General features: G+C 31.2%; 1 protein-coding gene across 4 annotated transcripts in view; it reads left to right on the forward strand.

Annotated features, from left to right (window-relative positions):
• The window catches only part of LOC148625360 (trafficking protein particle complex subunit 14-like), a 32,558-nt gene extending 9,702 nt beyond the window's left edge, over nt 1-22,856 (forward strand). For 2 of the 4 annotated variants that reach the window (XM_088568834.1, XM_088568837.1), the window contains exons 9-13: nt 902-977; nt 2,429-2,498; nt 13,621-13,862; nt 17,323-17,453; nt 18,104-22,856. In XM_088568834.1, coding sequence (XP_088424960.1) covers nt 902-977; nt 2,429-2,498; nt 13,621-13,862; nt 17,323-17,416 — 482 coding nt within the window. In that variant the 3' untranslated portion in view covers nt 17,417-17,453; nt 18,104-22,856. The remainder of the gene's footprint in view (nt 1-901; nt 978-2,428; nt 2,499-13,620; nt 13,863-17,322; nt 17,454-18,103) is intronic. The other 2 variants (XM_088568835.1, XM_088568836.1) reach the window with 2 other exon arrangements.
• The last annotated feature ends 1,543 nt before the right edge of the window (nt 22,857-24,399 follow it).

Raw genomic sequence — 24,399 nt, forward strand, 5'->3', positions numbered from 1 at the left:
AATAAAAGTGTATTTTGTATTATAATCGACAGAGTAACAATTATCTTATGATATAGTATATTGTAAAAATCATAGAAAAGAAGTGGGACCCATTGTCTGGCCAACATGAACAAAATTTTAACATATCTGTCTCTGTATTTTTCATATTATTCTTAAACATTTCAGTAATGTTTGATGACTGGAAATCAAATAGTCAAGCAAATCCAAACCAAGTTTTGCGACATTTTAATGTTTCTGCCTCTTTTTCATAATTTAAAAAAAATTTAATAATAAAATTAATATTCCAATCGGCGGGTGTTTCTAGAAAAGCAGAGGATGCTTACCCTACCGGTGCACCTGGTCCATGCTCCCAGTTTTTAGAGGGGTCCCAGTTGCTCATAAGCTTTGTTACTCTGTATGTATGATTTTAGTTACTTTATGTTCTTTGTTGTGTATGTCTGTTTTCCATGTCTGGTCTTTGTCCCTAAATTACATTCTTTTGATTACTGCTATAACCTTGGTTCCCTTGATTACTCTTTGATTACTGCTATAACCTTGGTTCCCTTGATTACTTTTGAAATTGTTTTGATTAGGAATGAGTGTACTTATTATTTCAATTGGAAATGATGGTTCTGTGCTACCTGATTTAATGGAACAGCACCTTATTTGCCATTAAATTCTTTGTCCTATTTGAATAAATTACTTCAAAATGATGAGTTAAGATCATACAAGTCATGAGAAAGAAATTTTGACTTTTTGTTAGTACATGTTTAAAACCATTAGGTATGTCTGGAGCAAACAATTACTTTTCTTCTTTTTTTTTTTTGAACTTGAAATTGCTATGTCAAACTAAGTGATTATGACTAAATTGACAAATTTCACATTCAAGTCAATTAAATTTATTAGTATTATTCTTTTGCAGAAAATGAAAAATTTAACAAAGAAATGGGAGTCCTTAGTTCAGGACTGTTGTGCCATCACCCAGTTATTCAGTTTGGGTAAGTGTGATTTCTAGCTACAAATTTTTGCATTTTTTGGGTAACTTTTTTTAAAAGTATCACAGTTAGCTTTAAGAGGTTTATTCTCCATCATAAAGAGGACAAGACCTTTAATCAGTCAGAAAATGGTGTTGTATGGAGTTTTGGCCCAGAAAAAGCAATTTTTAATGTTTTTGCTCTTTTCTTGATATTATTTCTAAAAAATCTTCTCCTCAGAAACTACCAGACCAATTGGAACCAAGCTTGGTATTATCCTTAGGGTATCTTGCATACAACTGTTGTGGAAATTTTATATCCTTTGACAAACATGGTCACTGTTACTAAAAATAGACTGTAGGGGTGGGAAGAAGTTTTTTTGCAAATACATGTATCTCTAAACCCATTAGGTTTGCACAAAAACTTACTCAATTACAGTTCTCGGGAAGATGAAATCTGTCCATAGTGAAACTTTCGTGAAACTCTGTTGACCTAGGTTGTAGTTAATGCCCTTTTTTAACATTTTTTTGCTATTTTTGAGTTACTGGTATTATTTCTGAAATCTACTTCTCTTAAACAATAAAACAGATTCTTACCAAACTTTGTAAACATGTTTCTTAGCATATTGTGCACATAACTGTTGTAATTTTTGCCATTTCTTGAAGTAGGCAGTAGGGGTCTAACAGCTTTTTTTGCAAATTTTTCAAAAAAAGGTTGGTTTAGACAAATTTTAATTTGAGTTAAAATATTCAGTATAATGTGATTTAACCATGGAGATACTTTTGGAAAAAATTATGGACCCTTGTTGGAGTAATTTTAGGCTTCCTTTTGCTTTTTTGATGTTTTCATTTTTCAAGATCAGCTTCTCTGAAACCTCAAGTGCCAACATTTTAAACTTTATAGGAAATTTGACCTCAATGCTCTTTAAAAATGATTCAGATTTTGTGTTCCTTTAATTGCTCAGTGGGTAGCAGGAATGATGAACTTTTTGTTCTGAATGATAGGACTACATGATTTCAATTCTCCAGGTGAATAATTCAAGCTCTTTAGGGCCTCTAGTTTTCTGTGATGAAAATTTTTCATATGTGTTTGTAATTCAGAATAAAATACAATTTAATATAAGGAACAATGCATTATCAATTGCAAAGTTAAGTTACTCATGTAGAAAATAAACCTTCTTAGCCACATATGTGTTACTTTCTCATCCTTTAGTCATGGATCAGTTTTAAAACTATAATCCAAGTGATACAGATTGAGAAAGTTATTTGTTTTTATATACATTCACATCAACATACATGAACCAGTACACAAGATCAACATTGATACAGTGAAACCTTTCTAAACCAGATGCTTTTATATCAATGTAAATGTATTTAGATCCATGCTAAATCAAACACCTGTTTAAACTGAACCAGTTTTAAAGTCCAAAAGGAATACAGTTTATACAGATTACACTTTATGTAATTTTATTGTAGAAAATTGTCTTTTGGAAGTACAGTTACAGCAAAAGTGGAATTTACCATTTTAAATCCTGGGCTTTATGAGGTATGCCAGCTTTTTTAAGATTTATTTTTGCTCATTCACATGGAAATTTGAATGGCTCAAAACGATTCTTTTGAAAATGATGTACATGATATGGTAGTGATTGTTTGAACTTTTAATGAAGAGCCGGTGTCCAAGGAAGTCCTGCATAACCTGTTGGTCAAGGCATGATGATGAACTGTAACTACAATTGTCCCCATGATGATGGTGCATCATCAACAATACTCAAATAACTCAATCCTTCATAGGTCAAGCCTTAAATCATGTTAACCTAACAAGTTGTTGAGTAAAGATAGTCAGTCTAGTGGAGAAATCCCTACACTTAAGCAAACAATGCTTCCACCTGTCCCAAGTCAGGAATTTCTGGCCTCTGTATGTCTTGTTTCATGTTCACTTTCAGTTTACTTTATGTTGCTGGAGTATAAGGTATAGAGCCAAGTATTTCACTGTACATGTGTACCTGTGTATAATGTTGTTTTGGAGCCAGCTGCAGCCTGCCTTGGGGTGTGAGAGTTTCCTTGTCATTCATTGAAGACCCATGGGTGGCCTTGAGCTAACATTTTTAAAATTTCATCCTGTTGGGGTTATTGTCTTTTTTGTAATATACACCATATCCATTCTTCTAATATTTAGAGTATGTACATTGTATGGATAGTATTTCATTATACTTGCAAACATCAACATTTCACATCATTCAAAAATCAAATATTTTTGGAAATAATTGTAGTGAAAAATAACTATGGTAATAGTTTTTATGCTCCTGTGAAAATTATGGAACTGGGTGATAGTTGAACTTCGTAATTTTTGTCAGAAAAATACCCCAAGCAACAAAGTTAGGGATTTGTTATTGGAGGTATTAACACTTTTTGCGTGTCCATCAGTCCATCAATCAGTCCTCTGTTTCTCATCCCAAGTATTTTTGCAGTGCTTAGCCTGACATACCAAATGTTTACTGCAGCAACCAACAGTACATAACCTTTCTGAATCTGCAAACCATGTCTTCATACAAAAATAAACATGTTCTTAATTATGGCAAATCTAGTGAGTGGGGGCATCATTAGTGTCTTACAGACACATTTGATTTACTAAAAAAAAAATCACTACTAACAAATGACATGGAGGCTCCTTCGACAAACAGGGCTTCTAGTTTTTAATTTGTCATGTACATGTATATTTTAGATTTATTTTTGAAACGAAAGTTAAAAATTCAGATAAATTATTTATCTATCACGGCACAATCCATGCTTCCATTACAAATTAATCCTTCTGCCTGGTTAAAACTAAAACGTGAAAATTGAGACCAGCGAATATTTTCACTTGACATAATCTGCGAAAATTAATACCTTTACAATATTTAATTTGGTTGTTATATTTTACTTTTACTTTGGAAAGTTTGCAGGAGTTTGAAATGATAATATTACTGATTTTACATTTGTTCCTTTGACATAACAATACAATTTCCTAATTTGCTCATAAGCAATATGCCTCTTGTATTCAGATTTGTTCAACAGAACAAAAGACTACTTGATTGCTCACATGCAATGGCCAAATTTGTCATTAATCAATAAATGTTTTATAGATCCATCATATAATTTAGAAATTATATGCTTTCTGCAAATGTCACAAGGACATTTGGTCAGAATTCATCTTATTTATCAAATACTTTAAATGCTGAGATTTCATTCCTTGTATTGCACATGGTAGAACCTCTCAGTGCTGGATTTAGCTTCCTATTGTAATAGTCTTATTTTTGAGTACTTCAATACTTTTAATATTATGATTTAAATTTATTCAAATGTTGCTTAGAAAGGTTACTCCATACTGAAATTTTCAGTATTAATATGATGGGTATTTTGGTATTTATCAGAAGGGGAAATTTTAGAAAAGTCCATCAAATTTCCATTAAACAAATTTAGATAATTATTTTTGCATTGTTACTCACCATTTGATTATATTACACTGCCTTTATTTGACTGTTAAATCACCTGAAATTTCATACTATAAAAACTTAATTTTTTGCTGTGGCAGTGAACTTTTGGTTCCAGAAGCTTTCAAGTTGAGATTTGCACTTGATGTGATATATTGATTTGCTATGTACCATTGTTTGAATGGTTTCAAATAGTGGTATTCTTGATCATCCATCCAACTGTTAGTCTTTGGATCATATCGGCTCGGTAGAATATTTTTATTGATGTGAGGATTATTAATGGACAATAAATTTTTCACTGTTTTGAAATAAAAACAATATACAAATGAGGCATAGAATCAGGGTAAAATGCAAGCCTTTGTTGATTGTTCTTATACCCTCCAATTTGAACGGAATATATTATAGTGATAAGGGTGTCTGTCTATCTATATTTACTTCCATTACTTAGAGGGGTAGCTATCTCTTATCTGTTAATCCTGGATCGATTTAAATGAAATGAGTATCAATTTAGTGAGCATCGTTCAGAGTTGTTTTAGTTCCTATTTGGGCCAATTGAGTACACTGTATCTTTTTTGTTTCTAGTCACTACACTGTTATTGTCTATATAATGCTGTCCTAATAATTTATTTATCAAGTTTAATTTGCTTTGACATGTTTATTTTTATTCTAACCTACCGGTGACCCCTGATACTGATGTTAAGTGAAACAGGTAGTTCATGCAAAGTTCGGAAATTAGGCGGAGCTTACATTTTTTATACTGTCATTCACTGCATACCATCGACATATATATACTGTCAATGCATTTTAGTTGTTCATCACTATACACATTGAAGTGCTCCCAAATAGTAAGAGTAGGGAAACAGTCTTGGACCCACATGGGGTCTGGGAGTTGACCAGAGCCTCAAGACAGCAGCCCAGAGGCTAGTAGGGACCTACTCTGATTAAGTTCTTCGGTCAGTTATCCTGAAGACTGGGCTCTGCCACCATAACCAGTTGATTCTACTAACCACTAACATTGACCATGAGAGGCCTGCATATATACATACATCATGTGTCACTATGATAAATACATTGTGTAAAATAATCAAGAAGGATACTATTACAATTTAAACTATAACTTCCACCTACATAAATGTACCTATAAGCTTTTAGAGTACTAAGTATATATCTGTACTCATTGAAGAAAAACAAAGAACCATATAATTAAACATTAATGATAATTGGATTGAAAATAAACAAAACTAATAAACGAATAGTTATCTTGTCATCAATTACTGTTTAAGTATAGCATTTGAAATATGAACCTTGCTCAAGTGCCTGTAGGTTAATTTATAGTTCAAATACATTTGTATAAACTAATTGATTTATCTTTTTAAAAATCTAAAATTGGAAAGTAATTTATTTTTCATAGAAGACTTTGTCCATAGATATTATCAAAAAATACATTGGTGATTATTCTTAAAAACAGTTGTGGTTCCATATAGGATGTGATATTTTATTGTGGGACAAATGATTTTAGTGGGTGTTATTGTCAGTCCTTCATGAAAATTTCAGTGATTAGTGTGCTGTGAAAAGGATATATTAACAGTACTTAATAGTGGTTCATAAAACACCACAAAAGCTTAAATTTTAGTCTGGATTATCTCCCTTTCCTTGGAAAGAATGAGCATGAAGTCTACTCCTTATACCTCTTTTATAATCAATACTGGGTATAAAAAATCTAACAAGCTCTTGTTCATTGCAATTAAGTTATAAATGTATTAATCATCATTTGCAATATCTGTCTTTATTTAGTATTCTGATATAATTTGTCAGCATACAAATTTGATGATATTTGCAAAGTTAATGTGTATTCATGATCATATAAGTAAGTGAAATATACCTATTACATGTAAGTGCTGTAGTCTTTAATATCAAAGATTTTCAGTCCCAGTGTTGGCAATTTTGTATGCTGATATGTTATAGGTACACACACTCTATATTTCCTACATAACAAGTTTCAGAAAATAAGCTGTTTCAACAATGTGGTTCAAGGAGGCAAACCTGGGGTAAGGGCCACAACTCTTATAATCATTAGAACATTTGTAAATGTATTCAGCATATTATCTCAATCTTATGTAAGCATCAAAGTAACTTGGGCTGATTTCATTCTGTTTCAATGAAAGCTTGATATGCTTTGGTGAAATTGAATATGATACAAGATTTTTAGCAAGATTTTATTGATACACTCAGACACAATTAAGGTAACATGAGGTCAATAATAAATATATAAATACACAATGACAGGAAGAATAAGTTGACAGAAAGTAATACAATAATCATAGAAAATATTTGTTAAGTTTGCTTACAAAAGTTGCAATATAAGATAACAATTTTACATGACAAAAAGTTAACATTCCTTTCATCTTATAAACACTGGGATTCACATAATAATACCTTGGTATGTATGTTTGCCTAAGCTGAACAATAGATTCATTATCACAGATAAATAGATAGTGGTACTCATCTCCTATACCATTCCTACACAGAGGACATATCCTCTCATGTCGAGGGGTCTTATTCCATCTACCCGTTTCAATTGGTAGTTTTAGATTACATGTTCTTAATTTCGTAATATATTTTCTTTTTGACTCCGGCAGCCGTAAGAGGTAATTCTCGATGCCAAAATCTGTTTTAAAAGTTTCATAAAAATCCCCTTTAGATGAATTCACTATATTCGAAAACCAACTCTGAATAAACTGATCCCTAAAGCAGTTATACAAAACAGGCTTTAGAGTATTCCATTCAATGTGTAGTTGATTTGCAGATATGTATCCAAGGCCAGTATTGTCAAATAAGGATCTGATGTGGGCAATCCATCTAAAGTTCATGCCTTCGTTAATGTTTAAACTAGCATCAACTTGTAAAGAATGCTACTAAGTTTTGTCTCATTCTTTAAAAGTCTACACCAGAACGAGACCATTCTCATATTTGCTCGAACATGTAATGGGTGACGTCCAAGTTCTCCATACACCATGAAGTTTGGGGTCGAAGGTCTGAGATTGAGTATCCTTTTACAAAACTGTAGGTGCACTCTTTCAATTATCTCAAGATTCTCGTAACCCCAGACGTTAGATCCATAGAGTAAAATAGGTTCAACCAAGGAGTCAAATAGCTTAAGTTGCACATCTACAGGTATACTATGGTTTCTAAATTTTTTGAAAATAGAAAACAAAGATTTTTGTGATTGCTCGACAAGTTTTTTTCTTGCATCGCTAAAATTGCCATTAAATTTAAAAACAATACCAAGGTATGTCAGCGAATCAACAATATCTAACTCTATACCATTTAGTTTAAATACAGGATTATTTCTGGATTTACGTTTGCTAAAAATAATAACTTTAGTTTTTGATACATTTACCGAAAGCTTCCATTTAGTACAAAATTCTTGAAAAATATCAAGTGCTTTCTGCATTCCTTCTTCAGATTCAGAAAAAATAACTGTATCATCAGCATATAACAATACAAAAATTTTAATTAAATGGTGAAGTGTGTTTTCAATTTTCTCTTTAAAGACTGTCAATGGTAGAACATTAAGATCTTCAAAGTACTTTTCTAAGTCATTTAGAAATATTGAAAAAAGAAAAGGTGAAAGGTTTTCACCTTGTCTAACACCATTCAGACACAGAAAAAAATCAAAGTCTGGTTGTTAAATGACACACAAGATTTAATATTATCATACATGTTATAGATTATTCGGAAACACTTTCCCTTGATACCATAATTTTGTAACTTTTTCCAAAGACCAACTCGCCATACAGTGTCGAAAGCTTTGCGAAAATCGACAAATGTGCAATATAATTTTTTACCATAAGTCAAATATAATGAAATCAGGGCATGCATAATAAAAATATTATCTGTGGTTGAGTAACCCTTCCTGAAGCCGGATTGACATTTAGAAATAATATCAAACTCACTAGAAAGAAAGTTTAATCTACTGTTGATAATTGATGAAAATAATTTACCTAAGCAGCTAATTAGTGTAATAGCTCGGTAATTATCTGGATCATTTGGATCACCTTTATTCTTGTATATCGGACGAATAATTCCATTTAACCAGGTATCTGGCACAATACCAGAATCAAACATAATATTAAAAAGTTTACAAAAAATAGAGACGAGATGCGGCGAGGAACATTTAAAATATTCATTTACAAATTCGTCGATACCTGAAGCTTTACCATTCTTTAACCCTTTAATTGCTTCATTTACTTCATCTTCAGTTATCTCCCCATTAATAATTACATCATAAAGATCATTGTCGCATATGTTATCAAGGAAAGTGTCCGAATCATCTTCATCAACAACATCTTCACTGGTATCATTTAATTTCTTAAAGTATTCATATAATTTATCAATATCAATATTAGCATCTTTCTTATTTGAAAAGTTCATATTATTAAGTATTTTCCACATTTCTTTGGGATCACATTTAGAGGTTTGTCTAAGTTTTGTTGCATTCTGCTCTTGAAAAAGTTCAAAACTTTTGTTCATAGCATTTCGAAACTCTTTTGCTTTTAGATTTAATTCATTTTTGACTTGATCTGATTTATCATGTTTATATTTATCTCTGAGTTTATTAAATTCTTTGCGTTTTTCATCAAAAGTTTTATTAAACCATGGTTTTGACTTATTATGATCATTTAATCTCTTTTTAGGAGTGTGTGTCCCAAATGTATTTTTTGCGTTATCAACAAAAATATTTTGAAGATCTAAAAACAAATCATCTATAACACCTTTGGTAATGGTTTCTATACAAACGGAGTTGACCTTTTCATCTAATTCTTTAATGCAATCATTTTCATCTGAATTAAGATTATTCTAAAACTCTTGACTCTTCACCTGATTCCATTTAATAATTTTTTCCCCTTCACTAACTTTAGCACGATTATCATGCTTGTCATTTTTGGACAAGATAGTAAAGTGTATTCTATTGTGTATGTCAGAGAACATGGGATTAAAATCACATATTTCAAACTCTATAATATATTGGATTAACAATGGGAACATAATTAGATAATCAACAGTGCTAATGTTTTTGCTAGTTGTTTTACCACAAAGTTTATCAGCATGTAATCTACCATTAACTATAAATAAAGAACACCGTTTACAAAGATCTAATAATTTGTGTCCATATGGATTAATTCTACCTTCATCCTTGTTAAATCTTTCAAGAGGAATACTTATATTTTCTAAAATTTTGTGAGTATACATGTTTTCAGTTAAATCATCATCTACAATATGGAGTATTTCTTCTAACAAATTTTCATCAGGTGTAACATAATCTGGAAGTCGGGCGGTTCTTGCATTAAAGTCGCCAACTAGTGACACATACTTCGATTTTTATGAAAAATTAATGATGTCATTTTCTAGTTCAATAAAAGAATTTTCAGACGAATAGACCAAAATTTCTGGTGGTATATAAACACAACCAAGATAAACTTTACTCTCAAGGTTTAGATTTAATTCTACCCATTGAACAACATCTGATTCTGAATCAATAAACTTAATAAAGTTAGATAAACACTTTTTGTAAATAATAATAATACCCCCAAATCTAGCTATGATGTTTCTTGGTTTGTCATCGTTTCGCTGACCCAATCTATGAACATTTTGGAATTGTATGCCTTCCACGTTTTCAATATGAAGTTGTCTTTCTAGAAACTCACGAATTACCACCTCAGTATTTTCATCTTCATTGGTTTGTCTAATTCCACCAAATATCAGGTTATACTTCATAGAGTGACTTTGAAGTTTCAAAAAGTCTTCTCTCAGGTTATAGTTTTCAGCCTCAAGATATTGGTTTTGTCGTTCCAGCTCTTGAGTTCTGTCTTCTATTTCATGATGATGCTTTTCCTGTCTTGTAGTAATTTCACCTTGATTTTTCTGAGCCTGCTTTATATTGTCAATCTCACCTCTCATGTTGATGATATTTTCTTCCAGTGCATCAAATCTCCTGGAGATTGAGTCTAGAACATCAAGCTTCTGTAATTTTTCATGTAGGATAGATTCAAGATGTTGCATCTTTTGTGAGATTATATGAATATCTTTAACAATGTTTACAGATTGCATATTATCTAAAGTTGGTGGTGCACATACAGAGTATGTTTTGTTTGGATTCAATGATGTCATTTGAGGGATCTGCATGTATTCTTTGTTCACAGTGTTTAGAGGAGGAGGTGGCACTGGCTGTTGAGTATAATTATACTGTGGTGGTTGTATAATGTTTTGATTTGGTACAAGTGTACTATGTTGAATATGTGGTTGGACTGGTGTAGATTGAAACACAAGTTGCTGTGGCTGGACAGGGGATCCTGTTATGTTCAAATTAGGAACTTTATATAAGGTCTCATGAGCTTGGGCTATAACATTTGAGGTCTCATTTTGTTGTTGTTGTTGTTGTATGGAGGCCGCCATATTTGACTTGAATGGTGGTGTCTCCCCTGAGTGGCTAAGATCGTTTTTCTTTCGCTTTTGGTTAGTTTTCGTACTCATTTAAATGTTCAGTTGATGTTCAAATGTTTAAAATACATCAATATCACTCTAAGCACTTATAACTCTTCATAAAACACACAAGAATAGTGTACAGCGTATACTTCTGTCAACTCACTCATCCGCCATTTTTTCCATCCCCAAATATACAAACATATCACTGATTTCAACAGTTAAGTTCTTTACCCTAGGTCTACTGTCTTAATTTTCTATTTTTATTTCATTTTTTGTGTTCAGTTCCAGTGCAACACCAAACACAAAACATTGATGTCATTGAAGGTACAAAGTCCATTAATGAATTATGCGATTTTCAAATTTATGCAATTTTTAGGAATGTTTTGTTTGTTTATTTTGGTTATTAAGAAATATAGCAAGCCACTTAGGTCACTTTTCTTAGAGGTCAAAATATCACATGTGGCAAGCATCAAGTTACTTGAAAAAATATGATGTTACATTGCTTTATGACATAATATGACTACAATGAGAATGGATATGGTGAATATGTGCAAGAGACAACAACCCCACTGGGATGAAAAATGTCAGCTCAAGGCCATCCATGGGTCTTCCATGATTGACATGGAAACCCTCACACCACAAGGCAGGCTGAAGCTGGCCCCAAAAACAACATTATATATAGGTACAGCAAAACGGTTGCCCCAAAACACCCCAGCAACATATAAGTAGACTGAAAGTGAAGACAAAACAATACACACAGAGGCCAGAAATTCCAGACTTGGGACAGGTGCAAAAAATGTGGAAGGGTTAGAGTACTTTGGGGTGATCACAACCCTCCCCCTTTTTTTTACTGTATGACACTCAACATTAAAGAGTTCAAAGTTATACACTGTCTTAACGTTCAAAGTTATACACTGTTAGTTGCAGAATTAATTACTGAACAACTGTGCAAATTGAAATGACAGATTTTTTGTAGTTTTCTAGGAAACTTAATTCCTCATTTTTGGATAAATTTTATTGACAAATTTTATTACAAGTATCTTTTAATCAATGGTCATTTAAGAACAGTTTTACTTTAATTTTATACATGTTTCAATTTCAATTTAAAACACTGTTACAGAACTTATTTCTTATTCATGACACGTAAATGTAACCAGCTTATGCCTAGTCACAAGGTGTCATATTATAAATCATTTTCATGATATATTGTTATTGATCTTTATTTATTTGAATGTGTCAAAAGCATACACATGTTTGTACTTTAACATTGTCCCCTTGCTGATGAAGTAGTGACAGCATTACACTGCTGTCTATCTTTCTATTTTTAAGTAGCAGTCTTTCTAAAAATCAGACAGAAGGTGATTCATACTTGTCAAAAACCAACCGAATTCAGTTTTATTTCTTGTTCAGAAACAGTAACTGATCACATAACCAGTTTTAGTTTTTCATTTGGTTGTTGCGCTTTTGAGATAAAAATTAGATAGATTGTACATAAAATTGGCAGTTTGCAAGAGTTATCCTTCTTGATATGGTTTCATTAAATTGATTTTAGTGGTAGATAAATGTATGATTTTCTAAAAAGTGCAGTTCTGAAAGCAGAAATGATTACTGTTATATGAAAGTATAGCATATGTAGACTGAAAAGTCATCGTTTGTTTGAGGGGTTTTTCTACACCATGAATCACTTTACCATTGACAGTGTCTGAATTTTACATGGACTGGTACTTAGAACATCTTTGTGAACACTCTAGAATAAAAATCCTTCAAGGATTTTAATCAGTCTTCATATATACCCCAATCTATATGTAGATTTATTGATTTTCAAGATTATTGTTCAAAGTTTGAGTTCCATGGTCAATTTTTAAACAAAATCTCTTCAAACTAGACCAAAAGCATAACAAAACAAAAATAAACAACAACAACAAAAAACAGGAAGTTAGATGGATCATAGTTTTATTATACCTTTGTTAAAGTTCTCACTTATAAGAACTTATTTAGAACACTGTTAAATGTCTTGTTTTCATTAGTTAAATGTTTTAAGATTTCACTAGTTAAATGTTTTAAGATTTCACTAGTTAAATGTCTTGTTTTCACTAGTTAAATGTTTTAAGATTATCCTCACTATATAGTAGAAAAAAAGTTTTTGTTGATGTGGTTATGGCATTGTCAAGTTATGAGATTTTTGATTTCCTTTGTTGCTTGAATAAATTTAGTTTGCCTCTGGTCTAGTTCAAAGAAATAACACCTAGTCACATGGGTCTAGTTTGAAAAGATTTTGTTTTGACTTTGTTCAAGTTAGAAGTGTATTTATTTTGCTTTTGGTCCAGTTTGATGAGATTTTATTTTGCCTTTGGTCCAGATTGAAGAGATTTTATTTGGCCCTTGGTCCATTTTGAAGAAACTTTCTTTTGCCTTTGGTCCAGTTGGAAGAGATTTATTTTACATTTGACCCTATTTGAAGATATTTTATTTTGCCTGTAATGGTCTAGTTTGAAGAGATGTGGTTGTCTCTAGATGATTACAAAAAAAACCATGATAATAGATTGGATATTGATTTTTTTATAGTTATCTTGAATCTAAAAAAGTAAATAAGTTTGAATCATTTGAAACGGGTATAATTTTTGATTAAAAATACACGAAGAGTAGTATAAGTATACACAAAGAGTAGTACATGTATACATATAAAAATCCTTTTCTTTATTTAAATTACAGCTTGGAAAACACATGAAACTGAACTTAACATATGATGTACCAGAATCTCCAGTAAAAGAGGTGAAAAAGCAGTTACTAGGTTCTCCTGAAGGACTGTGGCGAGATCGTATAAGTAGTGCTTCATCTTATGCTGGTGATAGAGAGCTAGAGGAGAAAAGGCTCTCATTTGGAAAATCTTACTCTTTTGGAGATTTGGGACCAGATGGAGGCTCACAAGAGTCAGACCATTATGAGAGTATCAAGTAAGATTGATTGAAACATGGCTGTTGGAATTGTTCATAGAATAAAACTATCTAATTGATTAATGAACTGTTAAGTGAATTGATACGAAATTTCATAGAATTTTAAACTGTATCTGGCCCAAGTGATTTTGAATTGAAATGCCTGGATGTGAATAGACTCTTTAACAAAAACTACCATTCTTTAGTTTGAAAAAAATATGTGTAAGCATATTTTGTAAAGAATTATTGTAGTCTGTCATTTATTCTATATTATTCTTCGATTTTCTTACCATAAGCACAATGAAACTTTAAGTCAGCGTGCTCCTCCTCGACAAACTATGGTCTTTTAAAAAAACTTCGATATTTGCAAATACATTTCAATTCAGTTAAACAAATTAAAGCATAGCCTTGAAATATAAATAAGAAATGAATTCATTTGCTTATGAAAAGAAACTTTCCAAATCAATACTGCTAAAGTTATTGTTTATTGATGTATTCAAATAATACTGAGTTTAAGTGTTACAGTAATAATTTATTGCTGAACAAGGTAATTATCATTTGGAAAATGATATGATCTTATCACTAACTTCAGTATCCTTGACTTGTGCAGAACAGTTAGAATTAAATACTGGTTAGAACTAAATACTGGATATACGTGTCAATTGTGATTATTAAATGTAACTTATATTTTGGTGATATCAACAATACTGGTTTATCTGCTTCATTTTTTTTTCATTCAATATTACGTATTTATTTCATGATCCTTTTGCATTACAATAAAAACAGCTTTAATCTTTTATGAATTTATGACAGAATATTCAGTTTTCATGCACTTTAAGAGATTATTCATGTAGAAACCAAACATATCCTATTTCTGTGGACAGCACAGAGTAACTTTTATCCCACCAATGTTTGTTCCACTGTAACATTAAGAATCAGGCAATGGGTGACACATCATAATTCAATACATCTAGAAAACATCTGAAAAGCTACTTAAATTTGTTCTGAAGCATCTGTGACATAGATATTTTTTGACTGCTTATAAAGTGCAGGAAAAATTTTGTGCCATTTTTTTCCAAAGTGCATTTCAGCTAAATTTGACCTGTTATTATCTTAAAAAGGCAAATTTTACAAACACTCTGATGGTTATTGCTGAAGGTTATCAGGTATGAATACTTGGTGAATGCAATAAAATCTGTGTTATTTTTCCCTTCATGTGCCACACACACATTTTGCCCGATTCATATAAGTAGAAGTATTTAAAAGCTTTATAAAGCTAAATACCATCAAAAATAATAATGTGTGACCTATTTTTTGAATGAATCATTCAGTTCTAATATTGCATGATGTGAAGCTTTTTTTTTTCATTATGCTTATTGAGAAAGAAAATATCAGGAAAAAATACTAAAGCATTTAAAATAGAGGGACAATTCAGAGGCATCAAAGTCAAAGCACATAAAACATGAAAACAGGAAACATAGATAATTTACATACAAAATGTAGCAAACAGAATTAAATACAATTACATTTAGTGGACTGAATATATGAAAAACAATACCATACACATTACAAAAGTAAAAAACAATACCGTACACATTACAAAAGTAAAACACAATACCGTACACATTACAAAAGTACAAAACAATACCGTACACATTACAAAAGTAAAACACAATACATGTACCATACACATTACAAAAGTAAAAAACAATACCGTACACATTACAAATGTAAAAAACAATACTGTACACATTACAAAAGTAAAACACTTGAAATATGAATTCCCAGAAAAAAAGCAGGAGTAAAAACTGTTTCTATGTGGCAACATCAAGTAAATTCTTGGGTTCATTATTTGCAAACAAATAGAAAAAGTAACAGAATGAATCTTGGAAATCAAAGAGAATTGATACTCCATTAATTGTTATAGTTTGCAGTTTTTTAACGTAATGGTTGCATTTCTCTCATCTTTAATTAATCAATATGGAAAACATAGTTTTGTCATTATGATTGGCAAGTTCTGTCAGATTTTTTCATATTTTCAAATCATTCATTTCAGAACATCAATGTATTTTTTTTTAAACTAAGGACCAAGTTCTTTTTTATCACAAAGAAACTCTTTTATTCCTATTTCCATTATTTACACTTTGTACCAGAATAATTTAATGAAAATTTTGTTTCAGTCACAAACCATGCTAACATGACGTCACTATTGTTCCATACATGTGCGGAAAAAAGTTGGTTTTTTTTTGTTTTTTTTTTTGGGGGGGGGGGGTTGATCCTGCAGGATCTTATGTTGCAGGTCCATCACTGGAACTTCTCTACTATTTCTGAACACTACACGAAAAATATAGTCCAAATGTAATTCCTTTTTTTATCATTCAGTACCTCTTTCATAACCAGTTAATACGTTTCTTGCATTTATTCAGCACAATAATATTGTTTTATTTCTGCAAATAAAATTAAGATTTAGTCTTCATATCAACTGAAGCTTTGAGGGGCTCCTTCTTGGCCGTGAAATATATTTAGTAATAAATTTGCATTTTAGGGAATTTAGTTCTTGCAGTATTAAATGTGTCAAGAAGTGTAAAATATATTAAACATGTTCCATTTAACACAATTATCAGTCAAATTCTTCATCCTATCCTTAATATTTTACCATTAATAAACAGGAAGTGAAGAGCAGTGATTTTAACCAAGTAAAATTAGCAGGAAAATTCAAATTGATGAAAGTGTCTAGTTTTTGAAAGTCTTCTGTTCCTCAAAAAAAAATTTTAAGCTTGAAATTCTTTTTATTTGAGTATAATTACAGTGTAGGATAAATACTCTTTTGATATAATTTTTGAATGTAAATGCACATTAACTTTTGGACAGGTTTAAACTTTGGTAAAAAAGGTGAATGGAACAAAATTTGTAAATGTGGTTTGATGTATGTATGCATTGACATTCCGTTTATACATATTAGGAAAAGAAAAACAATTCTTAATTATATGTAAAATGAAAATGTATTTACATAATGTAATCTTTGAACTTTAGTTTATGCTACAATTTTACAAGAATCAAAAACCCTCAGTACTGACGACACTGTGATTTTTTTTTACAAATTTGACTGCACAATTGACTGAACTTTTAAATGTACAATCTTGAACAGTTTACTAACAATGTAGTATTGTTCTCCGTCATGCTTATCGAGTTATTTCTTCTGTATTTTATTCTATATTAAGGAGGTAGACCTATGATAAGGCACATAACTCTTGAAATCACTGATATGCTTGTACATGTATCATATTCAATTTTACCAAAGCCTTTGAAGCTTTCCTTTGAAACAGAATAAAATCAGTCCAAGTTACTTTGATGCTTACATGAGATTGATGTAAAATGATGAATACAAACGTTTCTATGATTTTTAAGAGTTGTGTCCCTTACCCTAGGTCTACCTCCTTAAAGTGTATATTTTAACACATTGTCATTTTCATTTTTACAGGTTGAATACTGATGAAGTTGTCAAAAGAATGGTGGTGTCATCAGATTTTAAGAAAAATTCATTCCAAATTTATGTTCCAGTTCCAGATTATTGATGACCATACATGTCAAAATGTTCTATTTTGTTGACAGGTAAATTAACAACTCATAATCTAAAATTTCAATGTTACATGAAAATATGGACCATTTCCTGTAATCTGTGGAGTATTGAATGAGCATGCAAGGAGCATGCTCAATATACACTTCCATGCGAAAATTCTTTGGTTTTACACGACCCTTATCTCACAAAAGTATATATTACACATGCTTGTTGCAGGCGTGAAAGGGTATATTTACATGTAAATAATTATTTTATTGCAAAAACAAAAATCAAAAACTCAATTCCATTAGCTAAAGCTGATTCACCACAATGACCAGTTATTTTCAGTTAATTATCAATGATGATGTACATACTCAAAATGTTCTTAAAAATTAGCCTTGAATTGAAGTTCTTGTTACAAGCTAAATGACTCTAATTCAGTTGGATGGGTTCACTTAGCAATACTTGTATTTACTTTGGACTACTTCAGTTCAACATGGTTAGAAGTTTTATGAATGGTCATTCTATATGGCAGAAGGTTTAACTGGTTATTGTACATTATATTGGAAATTCTTATACCCCCACTGTGAAGGAGAAGCGGTATACTGTTTTACCCTTGTCCGTGTGTCCATAAAATTTTTCTGTCACATTTTTTTAGCAACTGCTTATCACAGTGGCTTTAATTCTTAATGAACTTCTGTAGGAATGCCATGTGGTGGGATCCATTTTTGGAAAAGTTTGACAACAATTACCTGTTTACCAAACACTGTTTATCTTCCTTATATTGCGTTTGAGACCAGGGGTATCACTAATGTACCATGGATCATAGATTTCTTGTTTTATCATCTATGTGATACTACCAGGTACCTTGTTTACAAGAAATTTGATAGAATGTCACCCTAGAAAGAAAAAAAAAGACATTACAAAATGCTAGAAATTCATTGCTCAGCATTAGAATAGATTTTTGATAAATATTACCTGGTACAAGTCGACTCTTTAAATCTACTTTGTGTTTGCCTGGTATTTCATTGTTAATTAAACCCCTGTAATGGAGCATGGATCTATGGTTGGACTAGAAGCACTGCATAATGGGAAACACCTTGTATGTCGAGTTAATTCAGTGGTGCAGTTTCCATTTAATTTATAAAGTATTATTATTAATAAGATATATATATTTTTTTATTTTTTCAAAAGAAATCCCAGGTGATCTGCAATGTCATTTTATCATGAAGTGTTTTATTCTAGTTTTATGGGTTGTTTTTGGTTTTTTAAACAATTGTTTTTTTGTTTGTTTTTTTTTACATGGTCTTCACCTTCATGCTGTTTAAACTTAAGGAGTATAAAACATTTAATGTACTTTTCAAAAAAACTATTGTGATGATGTTTGGTACAGCCTAAAAGAGCAGTATTTAATGACCCACATTTTTAGACTAAAACTGCACGACATTAACATATAACATACCAGATACAAACAGATGTACTTTTACTGTGCTTTTCTATATGTGATGGTATCATGCTGTCATTGTCCCTTGGTATTTGATATCTGGAGGATAGCTTGAGTAAACTTAATGGATCTCTTTTCTACAATTTTTACACTAGGTTATTTGTCATAAGAGGAAGGCTGGGGTAAACATTCATTTTGCTGATGCCCAAACAATGACTTTAGTAAAAGTGTATGAATCTCTTTAAAATTGTACCACAAGGTGCCATACAAAAACAGGAAACCTAGGAGCCAAAAACAAACACTTTTCTAGTTTCTTAGCATAACCTTAGTAAAAGTATGTTGATGAAATTGATATTATGTAATTTTACCACAAGAGGAAGGGTTTTGTATGGTCCTAGTTGTATAAGGTGCCAAAAAGTGATAATAAATTAACATTTTCTTCAACTTAATAAATTTTTTTGTCAAATTGCAATTTTAAAGCTCTAGGACTACTTTGAATTTTGTACAGTGTCAGACATTTCATAACAATCCAAGTTTAGAGTTATAACAAGTTTGAATGTTATGTCCACACTTGTCCCAGCTGTTCAGGGGTTTACTTTTGCAGTCATATCAAGATGTGCCATTTGAAACATTTTATATCTTAATTATTTACTTTAATGCATTACTTCTGTTTTGTTAATATTTTGTTTTAAGTTTAAATCAATATATTTTTTCTTTATTTAAATTTCTATTGTCTCAGTTTTTGTTAATACTTATTTTATGAATGCATAATTTTTGTGTCACTATACTGTGTATCTTACACGAATACAATTACAGGTTGTTTAACTTTCTATTGTACTCACCATGTACATTCAGAGCTGTTGTACTCACCATGTACATTCAGAGCTGTTGTACTCACCATGTACATTCAGAGGCTTGTTGTAATTAATTGTCAGTCCTTTTAAGAACCATGCTTTTCTTTCTACCATTTCTTTATGCCCCCGCAACAAACAGTTGGGGGCATATTAATTTACCCCTGTCCATCCATTCTTCCATCGTCTGTCTGTCCGTCCGTCCGGAATACACATGATCATGGCTTGTCCAGCTATCTCCTTGTACAATTTTTGAACTACATCTAAAACATCTTACAGGGTATTTCTACACGTGATGAAGGTGTGCATGGCCAAAGGATTTTGATTTTCATGAAATATTATGGAAATTGGTGATAGTTACACTTAGACATTTTACTCAGAAATATATAGATCATGGCTTGTCCGGCTATCTCCTTGTACAGTTTGACTTAGTCATTTTCATCAGAAATAGGGCTATATGGCTTTATTGTCTATCTGCTCCTGTAGTTTTTGAACTACATTTAAAATATTTTTGCAGGATGTTTCTACACATAACAGTGGTGTGCAAGGTCATAGGATCTTGATTTTTGTTGAATATTACGGAACTGGGTGATAGTTGGGCTTTATAATTTTTGTCAGAAATATACCCCAAACAACAAAGTTAGGAATTTGTTATTGGGGAGTATTAACATTTTTTATATTGTCCGTCAGTCTGTCCATCCATCAGTCCTCGTTTTCTCATCTCAAGTATTTTTGCAGTGCTTTTCCTAACATACCAAATATTTACTGCATCAACCAACAGTACATAACCTTTCTGAATCTACAAATCATGTTTTCATACAAAAATAAACATGTTCATAATTTGTCAAATCTAGTGAGCGGGGGCATCATTAGTGTCTTACAGACACATTTGATTTATTAAAAAATCACTACTAACAAATGACGCGGGGCTCTTGTGACAAACAGGGCTTCTAGTTTATTCAAGGAACTTTCATTGAGTATAATTATACTAGCTTCTTTGGGAAAATTCTCCCCATTTGGAAAACTTCAAAATCAATCAATAAATAAAAAAAAAATTGTAAAAAAAAGTTAAAGATTTCTACCAAAAAAACTCTGACTTCAGATGAGTGATTCCAGATGATGTCCAGTAAGAATCCATACATTGTCAAGATTGTTTATTGTGACTTTTGACCAAACAACTATAACATTACTTAATCCATTTGGTTGTTTGTAATGTATATATTTGTGTGTGTGTGGCCTGACAAATTTTTTTTTTTTATAATCTTACACTATTTAAAAAAAAGAACATGGAAATTGTTGATTTTCAAAATGGTACAATTTTGTCAATATCTGGTAAAACCTGTGAACTGCATTACTACTACTGTTAAAACAATGTTTTGGGAATATTGAATGCATTTAAGTTGACTAAGGCACAGATCATTTTTATACTTGGAGGGGTGGGGGACTGGGATTAAATAACAATCAAGTAATTAAATATTTGAACAAAAATACATTTTTTTTACTCTTTCATGGACAGAAAATAAAAATTATGATTCAATATTTTCCCCATTTGATACTTAACAATGTAGATTTTTAAATAAAAATTTTTAAATGCCAATGATGCTGAAAAAAATTAATTTTGTGCTTCCATGAACAAAATTTTGTAGCTCAACATAGAATTGCAGCCCCCCACCCCCCACTTGAAAAAGAAAGTGGTCACAGCCTAAAGGCTGATTTAAAAAAAGATAATATGATATTAGGCTTTCCCTATACAGAGCTTTCCTTACTCAAATTATATTAAGCTTTATTGATAATGCACAGTCATGTTCATATGCAGGTCTTTTAGCACATAAAAGGTTCAAACAATCACATCCTAACAGTATGCATCACTTCCTACACCAAGATTTAGAGTCATTCATGTTTAGATACAGGATCTACATATTTAGGACGTCAATGACACTGTTTAAATTACTGTTGATTTCAGGGTAAATTTTTTATGAGAAAGATTGTATTGTTTCTCAAACTTTATGTCTCTGCATAACTCTTAGATGTAATAGTACTTTAAAGAATGGCTAGTAATAGTAAGGAAACATAGAACTAGCTTGGTCTTTATTGAACATATTGCTTGGAATATTTACCTATTGGATGAATTCTTTTATAGAACAATGCTGAAAGTGTGCCAAAATGTCAAGCTATTTATTTATGAACCTCCATTAATTAAAGAAAATATATGTTTTTACCTGTTGTAGGTATATTCATGAGTACAATTGTGTTAAAGTGGAGTTAAAATATGTACTGTAACAAAAATTTAAAAATAATTATCACAATTTTGTTACTTTAATAAAAAAGAGCTATTTAATTTTTTTCAATTTTGAGGAAAAAAATCACACATCAGTACTGTTAAAAGTTACAATGCAAGTTTTAATTAATTTGAATTTTAATTAAGTCACTTTTTTAGCAAAAATGAAAAGTTAAAAAATTTCTAATTTTCAGTATACGGTTATAATTATATAAGAAATCAACATCTTTTAGAATTTCTAGAAATAAAGTTATGACTTGTTTTAAGCAGGACAACATCAAATTTATATTCCAGGTGGATACAGACACAGAAATACATAAATTCTAAATAAACCTTTAACAATATTTGTTTTAATAGTGATTCATTTTAAATATTTAGTTATAAAAAGTGCATTTTTTTCCTCATCCAATTAAGATATGCATACCAGTAAGTGTAATTAATTCTGACATTAATGTTATGAAAGTATTACATTCTTTTTAGATGACTAACAAGCTATATTTTGATTTTGTGCCGTTATGTTAAAGTATTATAAGCAAAAGAAAATCCAAGCCTCTTGTAAAGTGAACAATATAATGATGTCTGTAATGTAATGTTTTAAGTAGCTTGGTGATTCCGTGGTCAATGTAACACTACCATGCTATCTGAGGGGAAGCTTCCCGTCTTAGGCCGACGAGGCTATCGTGCTATCACAGCGCTAGCCTTCCCTGCCCGAGTAATATTCTGATATCCTTGACCTTTATATTACTATATTAAGGCGAATATTAACTGCTCAATAATTCTATTTTTAATGATGTTTATTAAAAACATTATGGTGCAATACTGTCAAACAAACAATGTTGTGTTTTTGTTTTTGTTTGTTTTAATAAAGTTTTTTTTCTTTAAAGTGTGTTTTACATTTATGAATCTGAAGAAAAGTAAAGTGAAAATATACATTTTTAGTCTCTTAAAAATATTTTGTAGGAAACATTTATATGAATATCTTTTTTTTGAAAGAAACCTATCATCGTTGTCGAGAGTTTATTTTATTCAATGTCAAAGGGATTTGTCATTTTATATCATAATACGCTTCCCGTGGAAATTGTACCAGCTACAAAAATATGAAGGATATCGTGTTGTTCATAAAGACACTCTTGAAAATGAAGCATTTACCGTCAATCTAGTTTTTCAAAGAAATATGACTTCCTACTTCCAGGGGTTGATTTCGTCTTGATAAATGCAATATCATATGCTGGCGCCATGTTTATATTCACATCAGTTCTGTTCTTAATTCGGTGTAGCGATTCATTTTTTAAGCTTACCGGACCAAAGGCCAAGTTAGCTATTGTCATCATTTGTCGTGGTGGTCGTGTTCGTGGTTGTCTGTTTTAAAACAATTCTTCAAAAATTTCTTACTCTTAAACTGCTAAGCAGAATTCAATGAAAATTAGTATGATTGTTCTTTGGGATATTCTGCACATTATGACTGATGGGAATTTTGATCCGTGATCCGTATCATGGTCGTCGTTACTAAAAATAGAGCATAGGGGTCGAGCAGATTTGCGAATATATCTTTGATTAAGCCAAATTCTGACAGAAGTAATAGTGTTCAACATGATGAGGTCCGTGTTAAAATTTTCGTGAACATCCATTAAATGATGTTGCGGTTTTTTCCCTTTTGTGGTATTTGTCTTCCTTTTTTTTTTTTTGCTATTTTTGGTTTCAAAAATCTTCACTGAAACTATCCGACAGAATTCAATGAAAGTTGGTATGATTGCTCCATAGGGTATATTGCAAAATATGACCCTTGATTCTTTTGTAATCCGTGACTGAAACATGGCTGTCGTTACTGAAATATTATATAGGGGTTGGACATCAGGTTTTCGCCAACATTTCAAAAACCGTAAAAGATAGAAAGAGTAATCAATGAAACCAAGATTCTAGCGGAAATCAAAATGAAATAAATGGACAAAAACCTGACATGGAAAATAGAAACACACAACAAAGAACATAACATAACAGAAAGACGTGTATCAGTTACTATGACAATGGTTTCTAACTCTTTAGTAACAAGGACTATCAACTTTTCATATTTAGTTTTATGTCCATAATTTAATCGTCTCCATATCTAATATACAACTCTAGGGATTTTAATATAAAATTTGCGCATACTTGGAGTGACTGCTTTTTGTAAATTAACAAAATGTAATTTTTTTATAAGCAAAAAGGGGCGCCGGTACATTTGCTCAACAATCTAGGTAAGTTTATAGATATCTCAATCGCACGACTGTTGTGCAGCATTTTGGGGGTACAGACATATTTGCAGGATTTTTTTATATAATGTGTGGTAAGTAATTGAATATCTACCACTCACGCAGTGAAAAGAAGAATATAAAACTTAGGGAACATTTATGTAATTAGCGTGGGTAGTGAAATTGGATTTTTTTGTT

Source organism: Perna viridis, chromosome 2, assembly GCF_037379345.1.
Source record: "Perna viridis isolate PV_CMFRI_1.1 ecotype Kerala chromosome 2, ASM3737934v1, whole genome shotgun sequence".
Classification (NCBI taxonomy): domain Eukaryota; kingdom Metazoa; phylum Mollusca; class Bivalvia; order Mytilida; family Mytilidae; genus Perna; species Perna viridis.